The sequence below is a fragment of the Stegodyphus dumicola genome, chromosome 1 (assembly GCF_044657685.1).
Source record: "Stegodyphus dumicola isolate Sdum_Otavi_A_Nest chromosome 1, ASM4465768v1".
NCBI classification, from domain to species: Eukaryota; Metazoa; Arthropoda; class Arachnida; order Araneae; family Eresidae; genus Stegodyphus; species Stegodyphus dumicola.
Window position 1 is genome coordinate 206,904,463 of NC_140768.1, and position 27,350 is coordinate 206,931,812.

General features: G+C 31.3%; 1 protein-coding gene and 1 non-coding gene across 2 annotated transcripts; one reads left to right on the plus strand and one right to left on the minus strand.

Moving 5' to 3' along the window:
• The first annotated feature begins 157 nt into the window (after positions 1-157).
• Positions 158-26,876, plus strand: LOC118197183 (uncharacterized). The gene is made up of 3 exons (XM_035368694.2): positions 158-226; positions 15,645-16,064; positions 26,670-26,876. Exons 1-2 carry the CDS (start codon positions 215-217, stop codon positions 16,041-16,043), a joined length of 411 nt encoding a protein of 136 aa, XP_035224585.2. The 5' UTR covers positions 158-214; the 3' UTR covers positions 16,044-16,064; positions 26,670-26,876.
• TRNAH-GUG (transfer RNA histidin (anticodon GUG)) lies at positions 11,378-11,449 on the minus strand. The gene has a single exon. It is a non-coding gene; the product is annotated as a tRNA-His (tRNA).
• Positions 26,877-27,350: the final 474 nt, after the last annotated feature.

Here is a 27,350-nt window from a genome sequence, read left to right on the forward strand (position 1 = left end):
ATTAGCTGAATATTATCAATTCAACATAAATCGTACCCTGACATTTACATTTCGATATTGCACCGGATATGGGTATGTGAAAATTAACCTAAATCACTTCGAAGCCAATCTTTGAAGGAATTATTCAAGTAAGTATATATAGCATAGTCACGATAGCAGTACGTTTAATTTTAACTGTACATTTCAAAGTAGAAACAACTGGTTAGGCTTAAAGATGAAAGCAGCGGTAAGTTTCGCTTTCTTTATCTGCGTTCATAGTTAAAACTACACTGTTAAATAACAAGTGGATTTTCTTAAAGAATTGTTTTTAATTAAATAATTAAACAGATATAAGCATCAAATATTTTAAAACTTCAAACTTTTAGACTGTAAGGGAATTTTTGAACTTCCCCCAATGTAGGACATGACTTTTTATTTAAAAAAAAAAAATCCTTTACTTTCAGAAAGTTACTCTAAACAAAAACTCCTTCACTTTCCTGAAATAATTAAACGTTTCTCAAAACTTTTTTTTCTCTTCCTTTTGTAATGAGTACATTAATTTCGGTAAAGCCGTTGTTTGAATTTTCTTATTTACACCGATTTGTATAAAAAAAAATTTTTTTGACCTTTTCCAAAAAAAAAAAAAAAAAAAAATATTTTGTAGTTTTCAAAGAGACGAAATAGCTTGCCTAAACTTTTCATTAAATATTATCATTTCAGATATGTTGATGTAAAGGAAACTTGAATAGGAAATAATAATATGCCAATATACTATTTATATTTTAACTCTTTTATCATTAATAATTTTTATATTAATTTTTAATTTAAGTAAAATTTGAAGAGTAACGCAGGATATTTTAAGCTGCCAAATATTTGTTAAAATGCAACTATATTATAATTCACAAAACTAAAATAGAAATCAAATTAAGCAACGTAAGTTTATTAAAAGACAAGGAAAACCTTAAAAAGTATTATTAAACCTCAAAAAACATGTTGTATTATTACTGTTAGTTAAACAGGCTGTTAATTTATAAAATGGAGATTTCTTTTAATTGATAAAAATATTTTTAGCATTTTTAATAACTGCTGCAAGTATTTGTAATTTCATTTCATGAAGGGTAAAAACTTGTAAACACGTAAATATATTTTTTGTTCTAATTTTAATTACCGTTACAATACATATACTTCAAAATTCAATTCGAGATCTATCTGTTTTAAACGCATGTGTAGTACCTAAATGAAAAAGAAATGGTTTAAGGAAATTTTGTATGCCCCCTGCAAGTGCTTGGACAATATAATGCAGAAAATAATCTTCTCCCGATCATCTTGCAAAGCTAATCAGAAATCAAAAGCTGAAATTATTAAATATAATTGATATCTTTTGTGAAATTGGAAACACATTCGGCTAGCAATCGGAAGGTATGGAGTTCGAATCCCGGTGTAGGTATAGGTGATTTCTCATGTTTCCTGGCTCCGACAAATACTTAATTACTCCACAGATTTACGGCACTTAAAAAAATATAAGAAAGCAACTTTAAAAGGAACTTGCTCAAAACGAATCTTTGAAATATCAGAGTATATAAGAAGCGTAAAAAGTGCATAAATGTTGAAATAAAATTCTACTTATGTAATTATTCATATAAAGAAAAATTCATGTGAAGTATTTCGTATGAAGTCTTCATAAGTTAGTCATATAAGAATACAGAAAGTTATTCATGTAAAATATCCATAAAATTATTTCTATAAAGTATTCATAAAGTTTTTCATTTAGAGTATTCTTAACTTTATTCATGTAAAGTATTCGTACAAAGTATTAAGAATATGTAAAGTACAAGTTTGCTTTTCCCGATTAATTCTGAACAATTTTCAAGCGCTACTTGCTTATGTAGGTTTAAATGTAACTCTCAGTTTGAAAACGTAGAGTACAATGCATATGTCTTAACATTTTAAAACATTCTATTTGAAAAATAAGTGTAGAAAAGAAATTATAATACGAGAAATTAATTATTTATTCCCTTTAAATAGAGATAAAGAATAAACGAAGTACGTTTGTAAAAAATTAGTGTCAGGAACAGGAACGTGTATTAAAAATAATTAACAGGGACACGAACATAGATTTAATAAAAAGAACTTTTCCATTTAAACCAAACCACTTGGTTCTGTATTTCTTTTTTTCATTTTTATTTAGTTATTCATCTATTTTCCTTGCGCCATATCTTCAGCAAATTCGCCAATTTTAATAAAATGTCGCCAGCTTGGTTTGGTTCTCGTGTAGTGCCATTTTGCATATATTCATTGTAATTGTTCTTTTTTGCTGCAAAGCATATCATATTTGGGATTTGCCAAGAGATGAACAAGTGACCATCCTGTTTCTTCCAGGGATATACTTCACAAAGAAACTTTGTGACTCAACGCTGAAATATTCTCTTGAAACGAAAATTTGATTCGATGCTGAAATGTCTGTACAACCTTCGTTCAGTCCGGGAAAAAAAAGGCGTCCAAATACAAACGTTGTTTGTTTAATCGGGCCTTCCATTCGTTACTATAGTACCATAATTTATTTACTGTGCCAGAGGTTAATGTCTTTTGAGTTTTACGAATCAAAGCTTCCTTCCAATAAATCATAATATAACGGCAATAATTACGTGAGAGATAGTATGAACTACTTCCTAGTTATCATGTACTAACGTTAAAATCGAGGGATGCAATAAAATTGCGGATACTCGCGGAAGCTTGTTAACAAACACACGCGTAAAGCATGGAGGTAAGAAAGGAGGTAGAAAAGAAATAATGCATAAATTTAATATTAATAATATAATAAACTTTGATCTTAATTTGTGTAATCCTTAAACGAATAAAATCGAATTACCTTAAAAAATTTTTCTAATGTAATTAAGGAAAACTTGTGAAAATATTTCATTCAAATTAAGCCATTTTGTGCAAACTGTTCTGTGAAAAATTTAGCATTTAATTCGGTTCAGAATGAAATGTTGTTTAAAAATATATTCTTTTCATATACTTCGGACTCTGAAGTATTGTAGAAAAAGAAAAAATATATATTTATATGTATATTTACGACGTAATTACAAAATATATACATCCGATCGTGTCAAAACCCATTGAACCCCTTAATGGTAAATGACCCAATGTTTTGGTCACCACGAAGACATCACCAGTGCTTCAAAGTAGGGTATGGGGAAAACCGGTTAGGGCCACTCCATCTTATTTCCTACCTCCATGCATGTATAAGAAGGGGGAGACACAAGCCATAATCCTTTCTCTATAATGGTTTTTGGAGAACTTCAGCGTGCTTGTCATAAAATTAGGAAATGCTTCTGTGTTGCTGTGACCGATCATTCCGCTTTGTCTAGTATCGAGCTAAAGGCGTAGGGGTAAAAAGAAGCCAGTATGGCGCCCGAAATACCTCCTATGACTTTAGGAAAAGTCATCTAGAAATTGTTATGATGTTTCTCATCGTAAATTAATGTCACATGGAGATTTTCAGTCATTTAATAAGGAAATAACTCAAATATTAAAAGCCTTTAGTTTATTTAAGTGGATTGCTTGCACACAAAGTTTGTAACAAACATTTCTAGCTGCAATACTATCTCACCAGGACACCAAATAATCATGAAAGGAATGCAAAAATATTTGGAAGAGGTTTTCTTCGAGGCATTCAATGAAAGCAAATAAATGGCAATAGATAAAAATAAATGTCCACTTTTCGATCAGCTCCGTTGAATAACCAAGGAAGCACTTCTTCTGCTGCCATCTAGTGGGAGAGTGTTAAGCTATATTTTTTAAGCGTTACTTAGATTTGCTTTTTTTTTTTTTTTATCCTGAGAATACAATAATATGTAGGTGTTGTCTCAGTGGATTAATTGTAGGGAAGGAGCTATCAGAAAGATTGTTTGAATATTTAAGACTGTGCGGAAGGGCGGCCTTAGTCTGGCATAGATTTTAAACAAAATTATATCGATTTCGTGAGGCTTCAGAATAATATTCCACAAAATATATTTATTATAAAAGATTTTATTGTATCCTGTTAAATGATATCTTTTTTACTATTTTTATTAAATATGAAGTATTTATTTCCTTAGTCATATTAGCAACGGCTATCTGACATCTACTTTCTTTCTCTCTATCCTTATCTCTTCCACTGCTTACATAATCCACTGCTTACTTAATTATCCACTGCTTACATAATTACAGCATATTCTATACCTTCACTTGCTCTCTTCTACAAAACATATGTAGCTGGAATCATATCGATTGTAAACAAATTTAAGAAAAATGAAAAAATTCGTTAACTCAGTAAATTTGTTATTAAAATAACTACTCAACTTGTTGATACATACCTTAATTTACTAAATTTCTTTAAGTTTTAACTATGCAAATATCATGTAAAGGTTTCTGATTTTGCTAATTAAAATTTAAAACTAACTGCTCTAATGGCCAGTATTTTTTGTTGTTTGAAGAAATTAGTCATAGAAGTTATACTTATTAATTATTACTACTGCTAATATTACAGTTAGTGTCAAGGGTCACAAGTTTTATATTAGCCAAGGACCTACACATTTCTTGATTCTTAGTTCTGATGTTTGTTTGTAGTGAAGAATATTTTCACACGCATCTTAGAAAAAGTATCAAAATGATATAATGGTAAATTGTAAACTTCCGATATGTAATATAAGTTCAATATAAAACATGACATTTTATTTCCGCAGAAATCATTCTGAAAATGTGTTAATTACAGTCAGATGTAAATACTTCGTTAACTTTTATGATTAGATTATTGAGAGTTGCATGTATAGAACTTAAAATATAATTTAAAAACAGTTTAATAATTATTATTAAGATTTTATGACGATATATCTGGTCGCAAATGTTTCACATACTGCAGTGAATACTGCAACTAGAATAATTTTTTGGTCAAGAAAATAAATTACTTTCTTGAAATATTAATGTATTACAAAATCCTACAGTAATACTAACTTATTGATTCTCTTATTAATTATTAACTATTTTAATAATACACAGTTAATAAAATTTTACATTAATATTCAAATGCCGCTTTCTTTACGATGATATAAAAATAAATTATTACTTCATCATTAAGCATATATTTAAATATGTGGGACAGCTTAAGTTTGGGAAAACAAGAAAAAGAAACTTAGTTTTTCCATTATTAATTAAATTATAAAATAGTTCTTTCATTATTTTCAGGGAATAGAACTATCTATAATCAACTGACTTAAATCCGTTATTTCTTTCAACAATAGATGGCAGCACAGCGTACCTCACTATGTAGAATCGTATTTGAAAGGCGAGATTAGTTTAGTTTTTGAAAACAGAAGTATGCAAATCAACCGAAATTAACTATACGAAGTCTAACTTATAATATTTGCTAATATTTAAAGGTTATGAAATGGTTTCTACAAGTAATAATGAGTAATAGAGTTAAGAGTATAGGTGTAAGGATTAAGAAATACATGTAAAAGAACAGGGCTGGTTCTAAGCATAGATGACATATGCAGCCGCCTAGAGCGCTAGGTGAGTTGTTCTTTCAGACGTAACCAACGAGATATATACTGTTATATGAAGTCGTTGGATGTAACAGGTCACATTTTGCTTCCAGGTATTAATACGTTATATTTATAAGGGGTGTCAAATGTATGTATCGCATAAGGTGTCGAAAATACTGAATAGGAAACTGTGCAGGGTAGAAATTTTCAATTAGAGAGATTCAGGTAGTTTAAACGGGAAATTATGCAAAATGAAGGAATATGAAACACTAAAATAAAAGTATTTTGATGAAGAAAATGAAACAGTTCCAATGAAGAATTTAATAGGGTCAGTTAAAACTCTTATGTGTAAGGATGGGTTATGCTCACATGTACTTTTTAAAATCGAAATGGCAAAGAGTTTTCAAAGATTTCTTAAATACTGATTAAATCTCTTTTACTTCGTTAAAAACAAAAATTAATTTGGTGCAAGATATTAATTTTGAATAAAAACTGCAAATTAAATTAAATTAAATGTAAAATTTAATTAAATGCAAAACTTAAATTAAATGCAAAATTTCCAGGAATTCTACCTTTAAACTTCTCTTGTAATTTGTTTTTTAACGAATTTATTTATTTATTTTCGAATGTTTCTCAAAAACTTGTAGAAAACTTTCTTGATGAAAAAGTTTAAAAGTCGCTTTCGCAGACGTCGTATTTTTCTTTCTTTCTTTTTTAATCAGTTTTTAGTTCAAGGTTTTTATTGGTAAATAAATTATTCCGTTATTTAAAGAAATTAAAATTTCCTTCGTTTCAACATTGAATTTTTAACTTCCATTTTATTTTAACCAGGTATATAAACTCGTATATTATTTCCTTTCATGACAGCCTTCCCAAGTAGCACACGACGTTGCAAACTGGTCCGAGATGTTGCAAAGTGGTCGTTATAACTTTTACGACGTCTTTACAAAGAAGACGCAAAATATTTGCCGTTGTATCATGGCAATTTGTCGACGTCGTTGAAACGTCATGATATGACCGCTTTTAGACGTGGTCGTTTTAGCATCTTTTTCATAGTTCATCAGCGTTACTTTTAGAATGAAAAAGAGACTAAATCTTCCCTTTCAAGAATCTGGAAGTCTGCATAAGATTTATTTTGCGATGTTTCATTACTTTATTTCATCTAAATATATTAATCAGGGTAGATTCATCTAATGAAATATTATAGGATTTAAAAAAAACACTTTTGTGCTATATTTTTATTAACATGTGAATGAATTTGATTCTAAAATTTTTACGAATATCTGCATAATTTCTTGCTACAATAAACTTAATTCCGTCGCCCAAATGTTTAAATTTTTAACATACTTCATAATAATTCCTTTCCTACAGTATGTAAGTAATTTGTTCATTAGGACCATTTGGTAAAATTTGAAATTTTTTTCTTATTTAAAAATAATGCGTAGTGCGATTAAATGCTTCAAATTAATTTTTGTTATTAAAATTTTATATGAAATTTATTATTATTATTAATTTTATAGCATGAAATAGTTTTACAATTATTCCTTTTTGCACTCACCTTTCAAAATTTTTGATTAGAAAATTATTTTATGAAACTACAATATAATATTTTGCAAGTTCTTAAAAATAATTATTACCTTAAATAGTATTTATATCGGAAATTATATCCTTTTAGTGTAACATAAGTAAATAGATATAAAATGTAAAAGTAAATAAATATAAACCTGTAGTATTAGTGAAATTTTGCGAAATTTGGGCTAAAGAAATTAGCCCAAAGCGAGAGCAAGAGCAAAAATGAGCAAAGAGTTTTAACGAATACAAATATAAATGAATATAAAATTACTCTGATGCAATCATGGGTTTTGCAAGATAAAGAAATATTATTTGAAAGATAAGGAAATATTTTTAGCCTCTTTTGGGAAGGAAAGGGTTTCAAAATAATATGGTTAGAGTAAAATATTTATGGGCATTTAAAGTCAAGAAAGGTAATCAATGTTTCATAATATACGCGTTCTCTTCAAAGATAGTCAAATAAGTAGCCAAGCGGTTAAGACCGCTGAATACTCGTAGTTAGACCTGGGATCGAATATAAAGGGCAGGCTGCAAGGTTGGGTGTTTTCCCCGTAAATACAAAACAGTTTCCTTTAGAAGCAACATACAAGATTTGCTTGCTGAACTATTGTCCGATCTTGAAGCAAAAACGCTTATTAAAAATTTGACAATACATAAATTTTGGACTAATATAAATATAAAGCAAAAATATGTGAAACTTTACGAAATGGCTCAGCCATTTATGCTAGCGTTTCCAAGTTCGTATATGGTTGAAGCCGGTTTCAGTCACGTTAATTCAATTTTAACTAAAAACAGAAATAAATTAAATGTGGAGCTTTGAGGGGATTTACGGTTAAAATTGACTAATTTTGAACCCAATATAGCGAACCTTGCCAAGAAACACCAGGCACACTCATCTCATTAAGAAGTAAAAAATCCGTAGCTACTTTACTTACTGTTTCTGATTTATTAAATATTTAGACTAATATAAAGTTTTATTTTAATTACCTGAAAATTACCTTTGTGGGGTCTATGGAGATTTCGAAAAATTATATAGGGGGCGATGATCAAAAACATTTGGCGACCCCTGGTGTAAACATTTTGCTTTCAATTTTTCAAGCTTCTGCTTTTTTTTTTTTTTTTTTTTTTTTTTTTTTGTCTCTAGAAACAGCGTTTAAATGTTTAACAATATTATTTTTGTAATACATATACATATATAATAACAATAATAATAATTTGAAACATTCTATTATGAAACAAATCCTAAGTAAATACTATCCCCAGCAAGATGTATATAATTTAAAACTTTACTTAATATAAGTCTTCAAATACTAAATATAAGCACAATAAAAACTAGAGGGACCGGGAAGTAATATCGCTTTCTTACTTTAAATTCAAACGAACACATTTTTAACAAGTTTTTATTTTTAATCAATAATATAATCATCCTCGTTATCAACAACCTTTTGCTATCTAGTGTGCAGATTTTCAACCCCGGACCGATAAAAATCAATTGGTTTTTGGGTAAAATATCTCGAGAGGACATTTTGGACATCATCCAAATTTTCAAATTTTTTGCAACTGAGAAAATGTTGTAGGAATCCGAATAAATGGAAATCCAATGCCACGATATCCGCCGAGTATGGTGGGTGAGTATGGCAGTATCTCCCAACCCAATTCATTAATTTTTTCCAATGGTGGTGTTGCAGAATGATGCCTTTTCTGTTGACAATTGATATTTTTCGAGTAAAGATTGGTTCACTAGATCCAATTGTTCACAATAAAGGTCTACATTAACAGTTTTCCAGGTTTAAGCAATTCAAAATGAGCAATTCCACGAATACTCCATCAAACACCCAGAAGCGCCTTTTCGTAAACCCTTTGTGACCCCTATTAAAACTGCCTTTTAATTTTTGGATTATCATATAGGACTTATTTTTTTGTCTCCACTAATCAAACGATCAAAAAACGGTTCTGTATGGTGCCGTTGAAGCAATACGTTGCATGTGATGGATAGGTTGGCTGTGTTCTTTTCGTACAGATTATGGGGGACTCAAACACCTGCTTTGATTATTTTTCCATTCTGCTTTAAATGTTCTTGGATGGTCGACCAAGGTTGGTTAAGATTGTTTGACACGGATTTGCTTCCATTTCTGCGCTTAGGATGTTGTTGTCGACATGCGCAGAAACGACATTACTTTCCGGTCCCCCTATTATATTATTGCAAATGAGACTAAATTTTGGCAATGTGAATTTACGAACAACACTTTTTGGACATAGTATTTTTCAGTAGCAACTGAAAAGTGAAAATTTTGTTGTCAGCTATATGAGTTTATTGTGAGTAGAATCAAGTAAACTAAATTCCAAAATGCAGGAAACAAAGATGAAAGGGTGTGCCGAGACCAAGCTTTCGAATTAGGTTACTGGGGTAACAATGCAATATATTAAGCACTATACGATCACGGCGCCAAATAAACATCGATTAATTGAATGAGAAAATTAATTTTCTCAAAATTTCCTCTAACTCAGTATAATATTTGTTTTCCTCTATCTCAACTGGAACCGATACATTTTACAAACCAAATTAAATAGATTATATTTCAGATACCAGGTGGCAGCACGAAATTTAATTTTGTCGAAGCAAATTTTTTATACTTCAGTGCATTAAGTTTCTCAACAGCTTACATATGCCATTAATTATTAACATTTGAATTAAAAGATTTTGAAATTTGAAAACTGAATGTCTCTGCAATCAATAAATTTAAAGGAAATGTACGCCAACTTTAATTTGGAACCTTTACATTTTATGATCATAAAAATCAAATTGTAGAATTTTAAACATTCTGATATTCTGTTAAAAGAAGGAGCAGTATATGAACTAAATATGAATTAAGTTTTAGTATACTGATAAACATGCAATAACAAAGATAACACACTTATTTTTTATCTGATAAAATTACGTCCCTACAAAATCTAAATGATTAGTTTTGAGCTCTTACTGTTTGCAATAATTTATTTAACATCTTAAATTCTCAAAATTAAAAAAAAAAAAAAAAATTCTGATCTTTTACGGATAATGTGCGCGTTTTATACTTTATGTATGTTAATGTCTAATCATAAATGTTTCTTGAGAATCTCTTAGAGAATCTTGAAAAGAACGTCTGATATTATAAATTACATTCTTAACTTTACCGATAGTTACGAGTATGATCTTTGTGACAAAACTATTAAGGGTTATTCATTTGAAATACAAAATGAACTGAACCAATATTTTATTAATAATTCGAAACAAATGTTAAATTTAGCAATTCGAAGCAAATGTTAAATTTAACGAGCTAGAAAACATTTCTTGACATTTTCACTTTAAAAAGAGACATTAATGTATGTCTTGTAAAAACAGAAACTATTGCCAATCCAAGCACTATATTATATATAATCTATAAATAGGAATTGTTTCAGCTAGTATGTATATAATAATTGTCAAGTCACACATGTATAAGCGTGACATGTTGGCAATATATATATATATATATAGTTTCAATATTTTTAAGTATGAGTATCGCATATAAACATCAGTAAATATTTATCATAGTTAATAAAACGAACTTGAATCTTTTTACTGCGAGTTTCTTACTGTATAACTTTTGCACCAACTTTCAGGCTTGAAGTTTAAATGCAGAAAAGCCTTTTTCAAGGAATTTTTTTTAAAAAAAACGTAGTGTTGACTGGAGTTCTTTCAGTATAACTGTGAGTGCATTTCAAAGCACAAATTTATACCGACACGGTATTTTTCATATTTAATCAGAGCCGGTTTCTGGATGATCTAGCAAGAACTGCCTTGTTCTGTTCAAAACGTCTAAATTTTATGACAAACCGCAAAGAGAAAAATACTTATCTGTTAGTTTATCTAAAATAAATGATACCAAGAAGGGGATAAGAATAATGTAAGTTTATTAAAACCAATTTATTACAGCAAAGCCCTTGCAAACAATTAAGCACTTTGTAAAATCTTACGCAAAAGCATCTATTCCCATAGAAAGGTAGCATATTTATCTGTCAGAAGCACTTTTAACCTATGATTTTGACAGATAATAAAATTATCCATGACACATTTGATTTTATTTATTATAATAATGCGGACGTAATTATTTCATCAAAAAACTCATAATAAAAATCACAATCTGAGCAACAAACTGCTTGAGTCAAAATGTGTACTGTGCAAATGTTTACTTCCAGATAATTGCGTAAAGTGTATCTGATATCAACCATATTATGCGGGGAAAAAAGAATAACAAAATGAAGATGAATGCAAGAAAATGGAATGCCGTGACCAGGATTCGAACCTGGGTTATTGCGGCCACAACGCAATGTACTAACCACTATACGATCACGGCGACAGCAAAATGTTCAATTAATTGAATAGCTAAAGTTATTTTTCTTAAAATAGAGCACATTTTCCCTTTAAGTCAACTGGAACTGATTTTTTTTCATGACCTAATTAAGTAGATCACATTGCAGACACTAGATGGCAGCACACAAAGTTCAAACGTCCTATTTTTACGAACCTTATTTTTTATAATTCAAAATTAATGGTTTAAGTTTCTCAAAAGCATGTGTAAATTCTATAAATTAGATGGTTCTGCAACAGATGAATTTAAAAGAAATACCTGCCGGATCAAAATATAAAGCTTGTATGTTTCATGATGGCAAATTAAAATGTAAAATTTTAAATATTCTGATAGTCGTTCATGTGCAAGTGCATCATTCTAAGCTACTCATTATGAACTAACTAAATGTACTAATAAATATAATATAATAATTTGATAATATTATGATTTCCCAAATTATTCAATATCAGCTTTAAGTTCTTAACATTTGCGATAATTCATATTACATTTTAAAGGATACTTTTGTTTACTAATCTCTCGCCTTTTTTAATGGGAATGTGTGATTTTATCTGAAAATGTACATTGGCTGCAGTGAAAACATTTTCATTGGTACAAACGGTTTCATGACGAATGTGATGAAGCTGATGATGAATCAAGGAGCGTCATCGTTCGTAGTCTCAAACCCGATGCGAACAACGAAAACAATTTTGCTGAAGAATTGTCATTTCGTCTCTTCGAATGCTAGGGGTGAGCTTAAAATCAGTTAAAGGTCTGTTCCCGTTCTATTCCCACGCTCATTGACTACAACACTAAAAGAAGATAGAATTTGTGCATATCATGATTTGATTCAAATGGTTGATATTAATGAAAATTTTTTAAACAGGTTATGACTAGAGATAAAACATGGTACTATGCTTATAATGTTGAGACAAACGACGTTTATCTTCATAGGCTGTAGAAGGAGCAATCTCAGCTATAGAAAATTTAATATCAGATACCTCGAGTTAGGCATCTTTTATGATTGGAATAATTTACAAGGATTTTATTTCGTAGAGTTAACTGTAAAACCATAGTTTATAAAGATGTAGTGCAGAGACTTAGAAAGAGTATTCAGCTCGTTAGGCCTAAAAAAGCTGAATCGAATAACTAATTTGTGCGTAACAATGGCCCGTAACTTAATTAACTTTTTTTTCCCGACCAGTTTCTAGCAAAGTAAAGTGTCACAATTCATAATCGCTTCTTCATTCATTAGAATCCGCACCTCAGAACATGTTCTTTCTCAAATCGAAACCTCACGTCGAAGGTCATTATTTTAATAGCTTGGAGAGATTTAGGAAACCAATACGAAAGATTTGAAGAGCATTATAAAAGATTAGTTCTGTGAAGGAATCAAATATGCGCTAAGCATTGTATAGACTTAACAAGGATCGTTTATTTAAGACAAAGAAATAAGAATGTTCTTTTCTTCAACTTACGATATTGTAGTAACTTAGTACTAAACTTTATAGACGTATTGTATCTAACCATAATGTTTTTTTGAAAAGTTGAAAGGTCCTTTCGATGTCGTAAATCCCATTTACAACTTTGCGGATATTCACCAATATAATACGAGGTGCTAAATGTTTAGAGAGAATCATTTGTAAAAGTAAATGCTCTGATTGATTCCTTTAAATAGCTCGAAGTAGATGCTATCGTTTTCACTACGGGAAGGAGGACTCGAAATTCTATTTTATCAAAATAGAAAGTCTTACTAACCCCATAAGTTTTAGCTGATTACAGCAAAGCATGCGGGAGCTATCTGGCCAAACTAAGGGTGCTTTCATGGAGGAATTTCTGAGGTGGATTGGCTAGTATCCACGCTATGCCTGGGGAAAATCCCGAAACGTCCATGCAGCCAGCCCAGCACCTTTGCGATAAGCGTACAGCGATTTAACCGCTGGTCGCTTTTTAGCCCCATGCGTTATAATGTACCCAGTGTACGCAAAAGTCCTTACCCGGGTTACCGTAAAATATTAATATATTAAAATAATATTATCTTTTGTAACTGGAAAAATTCCTGTTTTTCCAGTTTAAAATATTTATAAATATAAATTTAGAATTTTTCCGGTTTAAAATACTACTTCTATATAGTTTATTGAAATATTTTTACTACAATAGAAATCTAAATAACTTAAAATACTTGCTCTAATTTATTCCAATAATTAGTCCCATTAATAAAATTTATGTTCCTTGGAGATGATATATATAAAAAACTTTTCTAATAATAAATTATATATATATATATCGTATATTCTGGCGTCCAACGTATACTAATACAGGAAATATGGTCGAAATTTACGGGTTGCGAGTTATACGCCAGATATAAAAATAAGGAATAGATAAGCATGGAAAAACTAGATTTCTACATGTACCTGAATGCTATTTATTTAAAAGAAATCACATACCTCATCAATTTAAAAATTTTCATTATAGGATAACTTGAAAAGTTCTTCATATTCATCTTTTGTTATACCTTCAGGCATATTGTCGAACTCTGTCTTCTCTTCACCGTCATTGCTACTCTGATCCATAAATAAATGATCATCTTCCGTCATCTAGATTGCTAGATGTACTTACTTTAAATGACTTTTGAATTATATCGTGTTCAATCTTATTCCAGGCTTTTATTATCCATTCACACACTATTTCGAGACTTGCATGAGCATTTGCTCTCCTTTTGTAAGTATTAACACCAACGTAACATCTATGTAGTCCACTGTCGTATTAAATTTTCTTTGAATGCTTTGTTAATGCACATATCTAAAGGCTGAACTAATGGCGTTAATTCACCTGGAATAACTGCCATGTCTCTAATGCACTATTCCAAAAATTCCTTCATATTATTCGTTAGATAGCATCTGAACATGTCCCAAACTAAAAGACAGTCTGGATTCTTTACGGCAACAGGAGGCTTTTTTATCAAACATTTCTTATTCACAGGCTCACACCGTTTTCATCCATCCATTCCTTCTTGTGAATATGACTGAAAACACCGTATGGGAAACTACATTTCGGCGTCGTGTTTCTTTTATAAACAACCACGGATTTTAATTTTGTGCCGTCCACTAAGCAGGAAAATACTACACTGAAGTGAGAATTGTGATCTGTTATTTCGACATGTACTGTTTTTGTTCCTTTCAGACCAATTGTTTTATTTCCTACCATATCAAACATTACTGGAATTTCCTCTAAATTTCCAACAATGCGAAATAATTTTTTTTTTTTTTTTTTTTTTTTTTTTTTGTCTTCGTCAGTTAATAACATATTTCAGGAAACTTACCAATTTACTGTCCAAATCTTTCGGAAGCCTTTGCGAAATTTTGGTACTTTAAAGTTTTTACTTTCCTGCACTTTTTTTTTCTCACGTTAACGCAAATTACGTACGCTGTTTCTCGTTACAATTAATTTATTTTGGATATTTTCTAGAACTCGGCTCGAAACACATGCTACTAGGATAGGTAATTTCGCTACTCTTCTATGCAAAGCACATTTATTCTTTGGCATACTAATTATTATGATTTCATTTTCCTTCCACTCACGCATGTAGCTTTCACCAACACTAAAACATCCTTGCTGTAGTACGATTTCCATTTCCTTTCACAAACTAAATAACATTGCATTTGAAGCTAGCATTGTATTTGTTTTGTTTAGCAGAAGCCATGTTTACTAGCGAAAGAAAACTATATCAATTGTATTTCAACTAAAGCATTACTTTAAAAAATTGTGAAGTTGAGTTCCACGTCTGCCCTTATTGCACCATATCTCAGTGTACTGTGGAAAGCAAGTAAACCACGTTTTGATGTTTCTTCTTACTTTGAACCATTAAATGGTGTAACACTGAACAGAATATTTTTACAGTGTAATTCCGTGAATTTATTCGGGTTGGAAATGCATTCTTACCCCAAATTTTCAATCAATTTTGCAATTCTGGTTGAAATAATAAAATAAAATGAACGGGAAAATAAAATTCCCTCATTTGTATTACGGATAAATTCATATTTCGCCTGCCCAAACTACCCGAATACTTAATGGACTCTTTTCCCATTCAGACTGAAAATTTGAAATTACTACGGTTTTCATTGCTTATCATCCTTCAAAAGAGATTTCCTTCAAACAACGAATTTGCTGTTGAGTAATGACATTCATTTCTATTTAATTTTAGGTAATTTTAACATTTCTGGGTTCCTTGTTATCCTGTGACGCAACTTACTACGACAGATATGCTGGCAAGTATGTTGTAGGTGGGCTGGGATACGGCGTTCCGGGACTAGGCTACAAAGGACTACCCCTTGCTGTTCCTAAACCGATATACGCCTACGGACTTCCTAAGGCTTCCTATACACATTTGGGACTGTTGAAACCTACCTATACGTTACCATATTATATGAATGGCTTACTGTATGACGGCGGGCTCCCACCTGCTTTGCCAGTACCACCATTAAATCCTGGATATGGAGGATATTTTACCAAAGGTTTAATCTCATCACCAGTCATTAGGTATGGATATGTGCCTCCAGTTCCAGTTTATGGAAAGTATGGATATCCTCTGAAAAAGCGGTGATGACACCAAATTTACAAAGAAGTAAGAAATTTAATTTGTTAAAATTTATATGAAGCTTTCAATCATTATTTAATCAGTAGCACGAGAAAATGCTCAATCATATTCTAGATAATGCAAAATTATGGCAAAGTCAAATGCTTGTTTGGTTTTCTTCAGTTGCATTGCCATATACTGATGCATGTACTTAAACATGCCAGCATTACTGTATACTGACGCATCTCGAGAAATAACTGCAGAATATGTTACATATAAAATTCATTGAATTTAATTTTTTCTGTTAAAGATTTAATCTACAATAGTGCATACTTTCTCAGGTGCATCTGTTTAGAAATTTAGATGTATCAGAGAGGCCATATATCTGAGATGCGTTCGCCTCTGTTTACGTATGGCAATTCTGGGAAAAAATATCAAACTCGGGAAAGATACATGTAATATTCATTCTAATACCTCAGATTCACTATGTACAGGGTGATTCTAAATTTCTTTTACAAATTAAGAAGGGGACATAGAACATAGGGTCGCATTCCACTCCAAGAGGCAGAAAAGAAGACTAATAATATTCCAATCTGAACTTACAAAAAACAGTGTCGGCAGAGCGAATGAACGAGGCCAAATGTTGCACAATCAGTTTAGTGACAAACTCACAGAAAGTGCACAAAACGGATAAAATCGAAAACTTGAAGTTTTAGTGTTAATTAGAGCTGAGACTTTCATGGCTAACACTCAAATGCACATCTTTGATTGGCAAGGTCTCAACCTCGTAAACGATTGCAAAGATTTAATTATCTAAATTATTCGAGGGAAATTAGCTATTAGAGGAAAAAATACCTTGATATCAAGTATCAAGGTAGCAGTTGTTTTTCTCTTAGCCATCTTCTATCATATCTCCCTGGACTTACTCTGTTGTGCTCATTCTACTTGATGGGCCCTTCTATGGGATACGAAGTTCTGACAGGCGGAACTCAGTATGAGCTTTTCATGCTAATCTCGGCATGCAACGACGTTGGAGTTAGTTGATAATATTCAGCCCCTGATTACATAATTAACTTGTTGCAATCGTTTGCGAGGTTGAGACCTTGACAATCAAAGATGTGCATTTGAGTGTTTGCCATCAATGTCTGAGCTCGAATTAACACTCGAACGCCAATTTTTCGGTTTTATCCATTTTGTGTACAATGTGAGTTTGCGACTAAACTGTTTGTGCAACATTTGGGCTCATTCATTCTCTTTCCGAGCATTGTTGTAAGTTCAGATTGGAATTCTATTAGTCTTCTGCCTCTTAGTCTGTTCTGCCTCTTAGAGTAGAATGCGACCCTATGTTCTATGGTAATTATTGCTCATCTGGATGAGTACTATTCCCCCTCTTAATTTGTAAAGGTAACTTAGAATCACCCTGTATTTATTGTGAATATACGATACATGCATATATGGTCAGATAGAAAAAGCCTTTATTTTTGCAAATGGTAAGTTATGTAAAGGCATCTGAAGCCAAAAATATAAAAGCAAAAATTATTTAAATACGAAAAATGCGAAAGAAAGAAGCGTAAAATTTAAAAAATTTATTTTCAATTTTCATTGTCTTAACAAGTAATAATTAACACTTTGAATTAGAAGTAAGATACGAGAAGACTTTGGCGGGAAGCCTTTGCCCCCCCCCCCCAAAAAAAAATCGAAGAATAACGTAATGATTTTTAAGAATTAAAGCATATGCATATAAAAAAAGGCTAGATTAAAAAATGGTAAATAATATTTTAAATCATTAGTAAATAGATGTTGGTAATTACATCTATACTTTAAGTATAGATGTAATTACCAACATCTATTTACTAATGATTTTGATGTATATGCGTTGCAAAGTATCTCAACTATATAATTACATCTATATAGTTAAGATACTTTGCAACGCATATACATCAAAAGACATGATTGATTTGTATATAATTGGGTTTTCCTTTTTTACTTCCTTGCACGAACTAAAAAAGAAGTATTGTAATCGCTAAAAGTTTCAGGCAGCATATTTCAAAGAAAATATCCCATTTTGACCTCATAATATTTTTGACCTCATATCCCATTTTGACCATAAATGCAATTTAACGATGTATTTCCGTGATATATGTACGTAGGGACAGAATAAAACACTCTTTTCCTCCAAAAAAATTATAAAACTGCTTTAAAATGAATTCTGAAGAGAATTTTTCGTGGCGTCTGTACGAACGTATGTACGTACGTATCTAGCATAACTCGAAAACGAATAGCCTCAGAACGTTGAAATTTTGTATATAGGACTGCTATAACATGTAGATGTGCACCTCGTATTTTGGTTGCAATCGGCCGCACCAAACGTATATAAATATATTTATATATATATCCACTCTGTTACCCGGCTCAGTGATCTCAGTTTCTTTACTCTTATATGTTTGTAAATTGTACATTTTTTGCTTTAAAAATGATTGAATTATGATGTTCTTATCCTTCGGTTAAGGTTTTTATGCCTTTAGTAAATCTGTATGCAATATTTTTAGAATTATCAACAATTTTAAAATTGTTTAAGTGCCGCTAAGCATAATAATGTTTTTAATGGCGGGCATTGCTCTTGTATACATTTGAAACAGCAGGATAGCGGATTTGTTTCCAATCTAGAGAAACTTAGCTTCGCAAGAACAAAGATAACGTTTTCATTTATTATTTAAATCATGCTTAATCCTTTCTGTAATTTTTTCGAGAAAATAAGCGTTTAAGATTTACTTCGTAATTTTTAATACAGATATTTTGAGTTTTTATGTATTTTTGCCTTGTCGTGAAGTGAAAACTGAATTAATTGAATGAGAAATACTCAATCGTCTGTGAAAAACTGTTTCTTTTTTTGTTTTGTTTGCTTAATTTCTTTTATACATCGATCTAGCTTTATTATAGTATTTGAATAGAACATGTGGCAACGATTAGATAATTCTTTAAATGATATAAAATTTGTGCATTCTGAGTTATAATATGGACGAAATATAATACTGTTAAGTGAACCTAGCGCCAGAATGTCGTTATGGTAAACAAAGTGAATTTTAAAGAATGCATTTATTCTATTGTGGTTTATGCGGTGTAGGCGAAGCAGGTTTAATTCAATCTAATAAGTTTAAACGAAATGCAAGAAAAAATGCGTATAATTTAATATTCCGTACAAGGAAGTCATGTGGTGTGCACATCAGATTTTTTATTTAAGTTAAGTAGGTTGTTATTCAAGTCAAAATTTGCTTAATTTTTTTCCCTTGCATTTTGCTTCAACAAAGGGTATTTTTAGAAAAAGTGAAATGATTATTATTTACTGATATAATAATTTACAGTAAATGATTTATTTACTGAACGCAAAATGCCAAACATACCGTTTCATGCAAAATTAGGTAGTGAAATCTTTTAAACTGCTTTAGCAGACAACACTTTTTACTTATTTATTTGAAGCAAAAACTCTAAAAACAATGAAATTAATTTGAATACCATTCTTTTCTATTGTTTAATTGAAATAAACAATGGAATTGATTTTTTGTTTACTTTGGTCGTTAATCTGAATGAGAAATAATTTTTAATTTCATAAACACATTACGTCTTTCGCATTAACTGAATTGAACTGAGGTATTAGTACTTTTAAATGACATAAAATAATATAATTAGGTAAAAAATCAATTTTATTTTGACTATTTTGACGTAGGCTGAAAATAAAACTCTATCGATTTCAAGCGCAATCAGAAACAAATTCCTGTTTAAAAAAAAAAAAAAAATTAATTACATTAAATTTAAAAAATAATAATAAAAAAAAAAAAATAAATAAAATCTGACAGCTTTCAGAATTTATATTACGCCTAAAGGGGTGTTTTACTAACGTTCCATGTGTTACCTTAATTTATTAAATATCATGTTCTTCGCACTTAAACCACAATAAATTCAATTCAATAGCAATAAAACTAAATATTTAAAAACAGCATATTTTTAGAATTTTCGACAGACAGTCTAGCGTGCTGGTGATAAAATTTTATTTTCGTATTGCCATTGCTCGCTTTGAAATCCTTGTAGTTGGTTAATCAAAAATTCGTTAAAGGTTTACAAAATATGAAATAGATAATAAAACAAATTCGAAATTCAAAATTCTGTTTTCCAGGTAATATTCACGTGGAGGATTCAAAATTTCATAGCACTAGGTATCGTCGTTTTTCACAATGCGAGAAACATACATTCATGCAGATTCTTCGTTATTTAATTTCTTTTAATTTCTTTAGATATAATACAGAGAGATAACATTTGATGGCAACAATTTAAAAAGTGATACGTCGTTTATAGTGAACCGACACAAAATGTCGTTTCGAAACTAATAGCCAGTATTATTTATCTTCAGTCCTTAGTCTTATTATCCCATATGATAGCGTATAATATTTAGCCTTTAGTTGTACTATCTCGACTAAGGGCTATCAGTCGCTTCTGGGTCTATTTAGTACTCATCTGGACAATTATTAAAAAAAAAAAAAAAATGCTCCAGGCAAAACGTTTTCCATGAAACTTCCACATGAGTTCCATTGTATACATTGTTACATAAAGTTATCTAATTATTCATAGAAATTAAATTTCCAAATTCGTTTGAGATTTTAGTAATTTTGTATATGAATTTACGATATTTAACCTAGTATTCTTCATACCCCCCACGCAGATGTTCATATACAAAGGTATATTTTTTACCTTTGGGCAGTTTAGTCTAATGCACCGGTGCCCAACCGGCTTTGCCTTAAGGGTTACTTTAAATTTTGCCATGACTCAGAGGAACTCGGTCTTATAACAATGCCATGAAAATATGTGAATTTACTGGATTATTTTGTGTTTAAAAATAATAAGGCAATTTAATACGAACCTACAAAAAACTGAAGATAATCTGTTATAACCGCGAATGTAGTGTAGGTCCAAGCTATTTTTATTTCAAATTAGAAAATAAAGAAAATCACGTACTATTGATTAATTACTAATGCAAGAAAATCCAACTGTCAGATATCTCATTAATTGTCAGATAAATTGTCAGATATCTCATTAAGTGACTACTGTATTAAGTCATTAACTTGCTATTAATGATATATTTGATTGTCAATATTCTTGGACCACTTATTACAAATTTGGCATATATTCTGCTACACAGCAAGCCAATACAGTTTTGTTTTTCACATGCTCTAAAGTCAACATATTTCTGCACATACCTTTTATTAAGTTGTGAAGAAGCTCGCTCATAGAGGAATGTTGACCTAAAACATACTTTTATTGTTAGTGCACACCTAAGTATTATGTTTTTGTATTTAACAGGATATATTAGTTTAAAAACTTCATAACTCTTATTTTTGCTTTTATTTGAGCCTTCTATCAGTACTTCATCAATTTTATTTGAGTGTTACATCAGTATGAAGAGTACCAATCTCTAATTCAATCTCCAATTTATTTAAGAAAACAAAATGTTTCCTCTGACGAAGTCTTTTTTGTTATGGCTAATTCCAAAAAAGAATTTTTGGTTAACAATAAAATGAGCTCCATAGAAAACGTATTTTGTAATCTTTTAAATTGTGAACTACGTAACAGAAGGTTTTCATGCTTAGATGGATCATACTCCAGAATAAATCTCCAGATCTAGAGTGAAGGCAAATGACGAAAAATATTAATTGTCTTTCTCCACTCAGTTGTTTTTCCACAAATAGATTTTAGCTAGAAACGCAGATTTCGAGCTCATCATATCCAATGTGTGTTTTCTTTTTCTTGTAGCGTGGTATTTAGACCATCAAGTTTTGCAGTAATGTCGATTAAAAATATCACGTCAGCAAGCCACTCCATTATAAAGACATTTTGTTATTTGGAAGCAAGAAACATTGAAAAATGATCAACGCCGTCGCCGAAAATCGAAACACGGACCTCTGGTATAAGCACCAAGCGTGCTGACCCCTACACTAAGAAGGCATGCTAAGAAGGCAGGAGAAATACCTTATACCATATCTTCCAATTTTTGATCATAGTTATCTTTGTATTTGAAAAAAGTTTTAATCACCGACAGCATTTCAACAAACTTTCTTAAAACTTTTCTTTGACTCAGCCACCTTGCTTTTGAGATTGAGCTTTTTATCGGGCAGATTTTCTTGATAAATGACGCAGTGGTATAAATTAAATTTGGAAAATGTGTGATCCTGCTCACAAAGTTAAGAAATCCAGTATTATTCCTGACCATTGCCCGCACACCATGGTTCCTATTAATCGACGACAACGCTCGTTCACATACAGCCCAGCTGGTTAACGATTACCTGAAAAGTGAGGATATTCGTAGCATGAATTGGTCAGCCATATCTCCTGACTTTAACCCTATAGATCAGGTTTGAGATGCTCTTGGGAGAGCAGTTTCATCTCGCCATTCTCCTCCGAGAACCATCCCGAAGTTGAAAGGTCTTGCTGCAAGAGTGGAATCAAATGCAACAGGGACTCTCCAGTATGCCGTGAAGCTACGCGGCCGGGATGTGAGAGAGCACCATACCCCATATAGACTCATTTATTGTCCCATATTAAAACTTGGGCTTTGGATATCCCTGAACTATGAGCTTTACTGATAATCATGTGTACATAAAATGACTATTGAATAGTACATCTCTTTCTTTATTTATTTAATGTATATTCTTATCAATTTTTTTAAATATGTTAATTAGTTTTTCAGGAATTGGACATAATGTGCAAATTCCCTTAATTTTGCACACGAGTGTAATACTCTGAGCTGTGCTTATGACAGATCGTTATGTTGCTAATGCTCCTTGCTTTTCTAATGCAATAACTTGTTTGTCCTGTAGGAAATGAGTAAACACAAAATAAATCTCATTATAACCTATGGTAATAGTTTGTAGGGAACTATTACTAACTTACTAACGAGGATAAGGGAAAAGAACTTAAACAATACAAACTGTCTGCCTAAAATTTTGATCAATACAAACATAAAGTTATTCGCAGTAATTTCTGCTTTCGCAGTGTCTTGAGATTTCCTCAGCTTTAAAAAGAACTACTCTATTTTTGAATAGGTTGGACTCCACGTTGGTCAAGTACAGTCCACTGATCTCTTGAAGTGACAAATTCCTGTATTAATACAACCGAACATGACATGTCAAGAACTATGTGAGGCTAGTACGGTGGATCTTGATTTCCATTTAACTTTGGCAACAAACGAAATGTCCTTAGTCTTACCTTTGCCTCTGATCATTTACTTTGCCAATATTGTAGCAAGCTTATGAAAGCTGTTCTTTTAATCTGAGACCAAAGAAGTTTAATAGGTTATTAGAGCAATAGCTGCCTGCTTTGCCAAGAGGGCATCGGCTTCATTACCTTGCACCCCTATAGCGAAAACTCATTTTGGATCTTTGTGAGATAGATATAGCCAAAAGCTGTTATTGGATTCGGTATACCAAGGGTGAACCAACGCAAAATGCCGTTTATTATGTTCCGTGATAGCTACCAGACTTGACACAGAGTCGCTGAGGATGAAGAATTTCTGCTGCTGATATGTGTTAGTGCGCCTAATTGCAGAGATTATACTTAGTAGTTCTGCTTTGCATATCGATTTGTTGAATCCTAGTTTCTTCTTCCCTCAAATATTATAGTAACTTTTTCCAGTGTACAGGAGGCACTTCCCGTGCCTTCTCCTTTTGGGAGCAATCTGTAAAAAGGTGACCATTGCTATTTTGAATTGGTTCGTCGTTTATGTTGATGGTGTTGGAGAGATTAAAAGCATCTAAAAGAAAGTTTTTGCAGAACTGTTGCTCCAAGTGGTGATAACTATTTGCCCAGAGTGCTGACTTTAGATCCAGTCTGGTCTGGTCACCTTTGCCTACCGGTAAACTATCAAACCTAGGAGAGTAATTCCTGCTAGTTGTTGTAGTGCTAATTGCTGAGGTTGTGCAGTAAAGCTTACTCATTTTCTTCCTCTTTACCGTGTACCTTCGGGGTGTAATTGGAAGGACGTTCGTCTAGTAGTCGGATGCTCCAGAGTTCGATTCCCAGCGAAGCACTGCCTATGTTTTCTGCTCTACAGTGTCGCCTGAACTAAAGTGTTGTGGAGGATGATACCTCACTCTCAGGATAGGGAAACTGAGTCAATTTCTCCTTAGTATTCTTAGTTTCCCGTTTGTAGGAGATAGTACGTATCCTCCACGATAGCATCCTTCCCGTTAGACAAATAGTCCTAGTGCGCTTTGCCATAATCAACAGAACCGAAAATAGTTCTGCAGTTAACGAAACAGAATTATAGCATAATAGGTATAATCGGTGATTCTCCGTTAGGAAACAGCAAGAAAGATTAACAGACATTACACTGTCATGTTTTGCTACTCATTACTAAGAAATCAATCGATAGCAGTATTGCTAACTTATCGAATTTGTTACTAGACCTAACATTTTTTGAGTTAAAGTTTATCCTCAAGAGTTTTACCATAGAGAACTGCTGCCCAGAAGCTTGTGATCTCCATTTGGTAGAGTTTTTGTAATAGGATGCAGTCAGTCTTGTTATCCTTCAAAAGTTAAATTCCCGTTAAGATTCATTTTTGCTTGTACTGAAAAGCGAATTATCATTTTTCCATTTTTTGCTTATGCTGAAAACCGAAACATTAAGTTATGACATTCTTAAAGTCGAAGGCGTTACATGGGCTTAAATTTGAAAACCGAATTTCAATTAAAAAGAGAAAAAAGTTCGACAAAAGAACTAAAAAGAAGAAAAGATTAGAGATAATTGCAGTCGTCAACTGATGTAATGTCGTACATTGAGTAATTATTCCAGTTGTTTACAATCTTGTCTTTTATTTTGCCTCCTTTCTACAGTTGTTTTAATAATATGGTTAATAGCACTACTTTGCATTTAATAAAGTACGAGCAATACATTATTTCGCGGTGAATGGGTTTGACAAGTGATAAACTAAAAATATTTACCATTACGAAATTATACATCCATGACATCATATCCTGTAAAATGCAACTTGTAGTAGATGTTGAAATGAGGTTTAAAAAGGGGAATATGTTTTTCTTTTCTTTTGGTTGTTTTGTTGAAGTAAGCTGCTTAAATGCTTTTGAATATAAAGTTAAGGTTTACTTGCCTTATAATAAAAAAATAAAGCTTTTTTGTGAAAACCTTCGTTACCCAGAAGCAGTAGTTACCCATAATTTATGTAGCACAAATTTTCTACCTTTCCAAGATCTGAAAAACAAAAAAAACTAGATAAAAATAAAAATTTTAAGAAATCTGAATGGCTTCAGATTTTAAAGGTCGCCCAAAAGGGCTTGTAAAGGTTTCTCACGCTCTCGCTGAGCTCACAGTCTACAAGTCCGCTCTATTACACTCACTTCTACTAATCCATATTTTTTTGCTATTTTAGCTTTATTATTAAGTATAATTTTCTTTGCACTTAAGCCATATACATTTTAACACCAAAATTCAACTTTTTTTTTGCCTTTTTATTATTAACGTTCTGTGTATTTACTTTATTTATTAAATATCACGTTTTTGGTGCTTACGATACATAAAATTAGATTCAACAGCAAAATCACAAAACGTTTAAAAACAGAATATCTTTAGAATTTTCGACAGACAGTCTTGCCGCGCTGAAGACAATTTATTTTTTCGGATAGTGTTGCCACTGCTAGCTTTTAATACGTTTAGTTTGCTACTAAATTTGTTAAAGTTTTAAAAAATATAAAACAGATAATAAAACAAACTTGAAACTCAAAATTCCTGTTTCCATGTTCGGTTGGAGAACTATGTTATTCAAATTTTGATGGCTCTAGGTACCGTTGTTTTCTGGCAATGTGAGAAACCTACATACATTCGTGGAGATTTTTTATTACTCAATTTCCTTAAATATAATACAGAGCGATAATATTTGGAGGCAAAAATATGAAAACTGATACGCCTTTTATAGTGATTCACCGCAAAATGCCGTTCCGAAATATACTAATATCCCATTTAGGACGAACAAATAATACGCATAGCGTAGTTTCAAAAATCTGGAAGATATTGAGAGCATCAAAAGGCTTATACGTTATACTTGTAAAGTACGATACTTTATCCTTATAAAGTACTTATAAAGTACAATGATAGATTATCTTATAGTCGTCGGAGATCGGTAGCGGGAGATCATGGAAGTTTTTTTTTTTTTTTTTGTTTTTTTTGTTTTCGAACTGCAGGCGTTTGCTTTTTTTTTTCAGTATTGGCCATTCCTACAGCCGGAAGTGGTGGCAATTTTCTTGTGGAGGCACCTAATAGGCGGCAGTCCCTTATTAAGCGATTTCCCATTGATATTCAAAATTAAACTTCGAAATAGTTTTATGTATTCTAGTTATTTTTACCATAAGCTGCGTTAATAAAATCTTATAGTCTTATAGTTTTTATTTATTTATTTTTATTCTTGGTTGTACAGAGTTCTTATTATTTTTCATGTTAATAATATACTTAAAATTTTGTGCTTAAAATTAATTTAAAATAGTTGCTTTTGAATAAGCTGTTAGAAAACTTAGGAAATATTAGATAAAAGAAATCTGTTTTGTACTTGCCTGTTTTAAATAATTTGCTTTCTAATCTTTATTCCTTTCTAATTTTAGATTAGCGATGAGCTTTCATTTGAATCCATCAGGAGGAGAATACTGCAACCCCGTTGTCCTTTAGAAATACTTTCCTGAAACACTTTGCTGTTGTTGTATCTTTGTAATTTAACTTTGCTCGCATTTGAATTTTTATATTTATTAAGTCTACTTATGTACTCATTTTATGTTTTATTTAAATAAATTGTACATGATTTTACGAAGTTAGTTTTTGCAATTATTCCCATTCTTATACATTTCGAGCTTCATTCGCGTCCCACAATGTAATACTGAATACCTTCACCTTGATGTAGGTTAGATTCCTCAAGTAATCATTACAAATTTAGTATGTGCTCTTTTTGTTTGCGCATAATATTTTGATTTCATTTATTTAGGAAAATGAAATTCATATGAATCATTTATGTTTCTATTAGTTAACTTTAATTTCCTTGTCAGTGAAAAAACTACTTTAATGAAGCTATAAGGTGAAACTTCTTTATTTAATATTTTAATCTTTATTTACTACTCGTTTAACCTTCCGGTGCTACAGACGACCTTTGTTCTCGCATTTTCATCTGAATCGAAGGTAATTTATTTTAATAGATCTGAAAGTTTCAGAAAACTAGATGCTTAAAAATATTTCAAAACATAAGTTCTGTGTAGGAATTAAGCAACTGCATGACCATGTTAATCATTCTATAG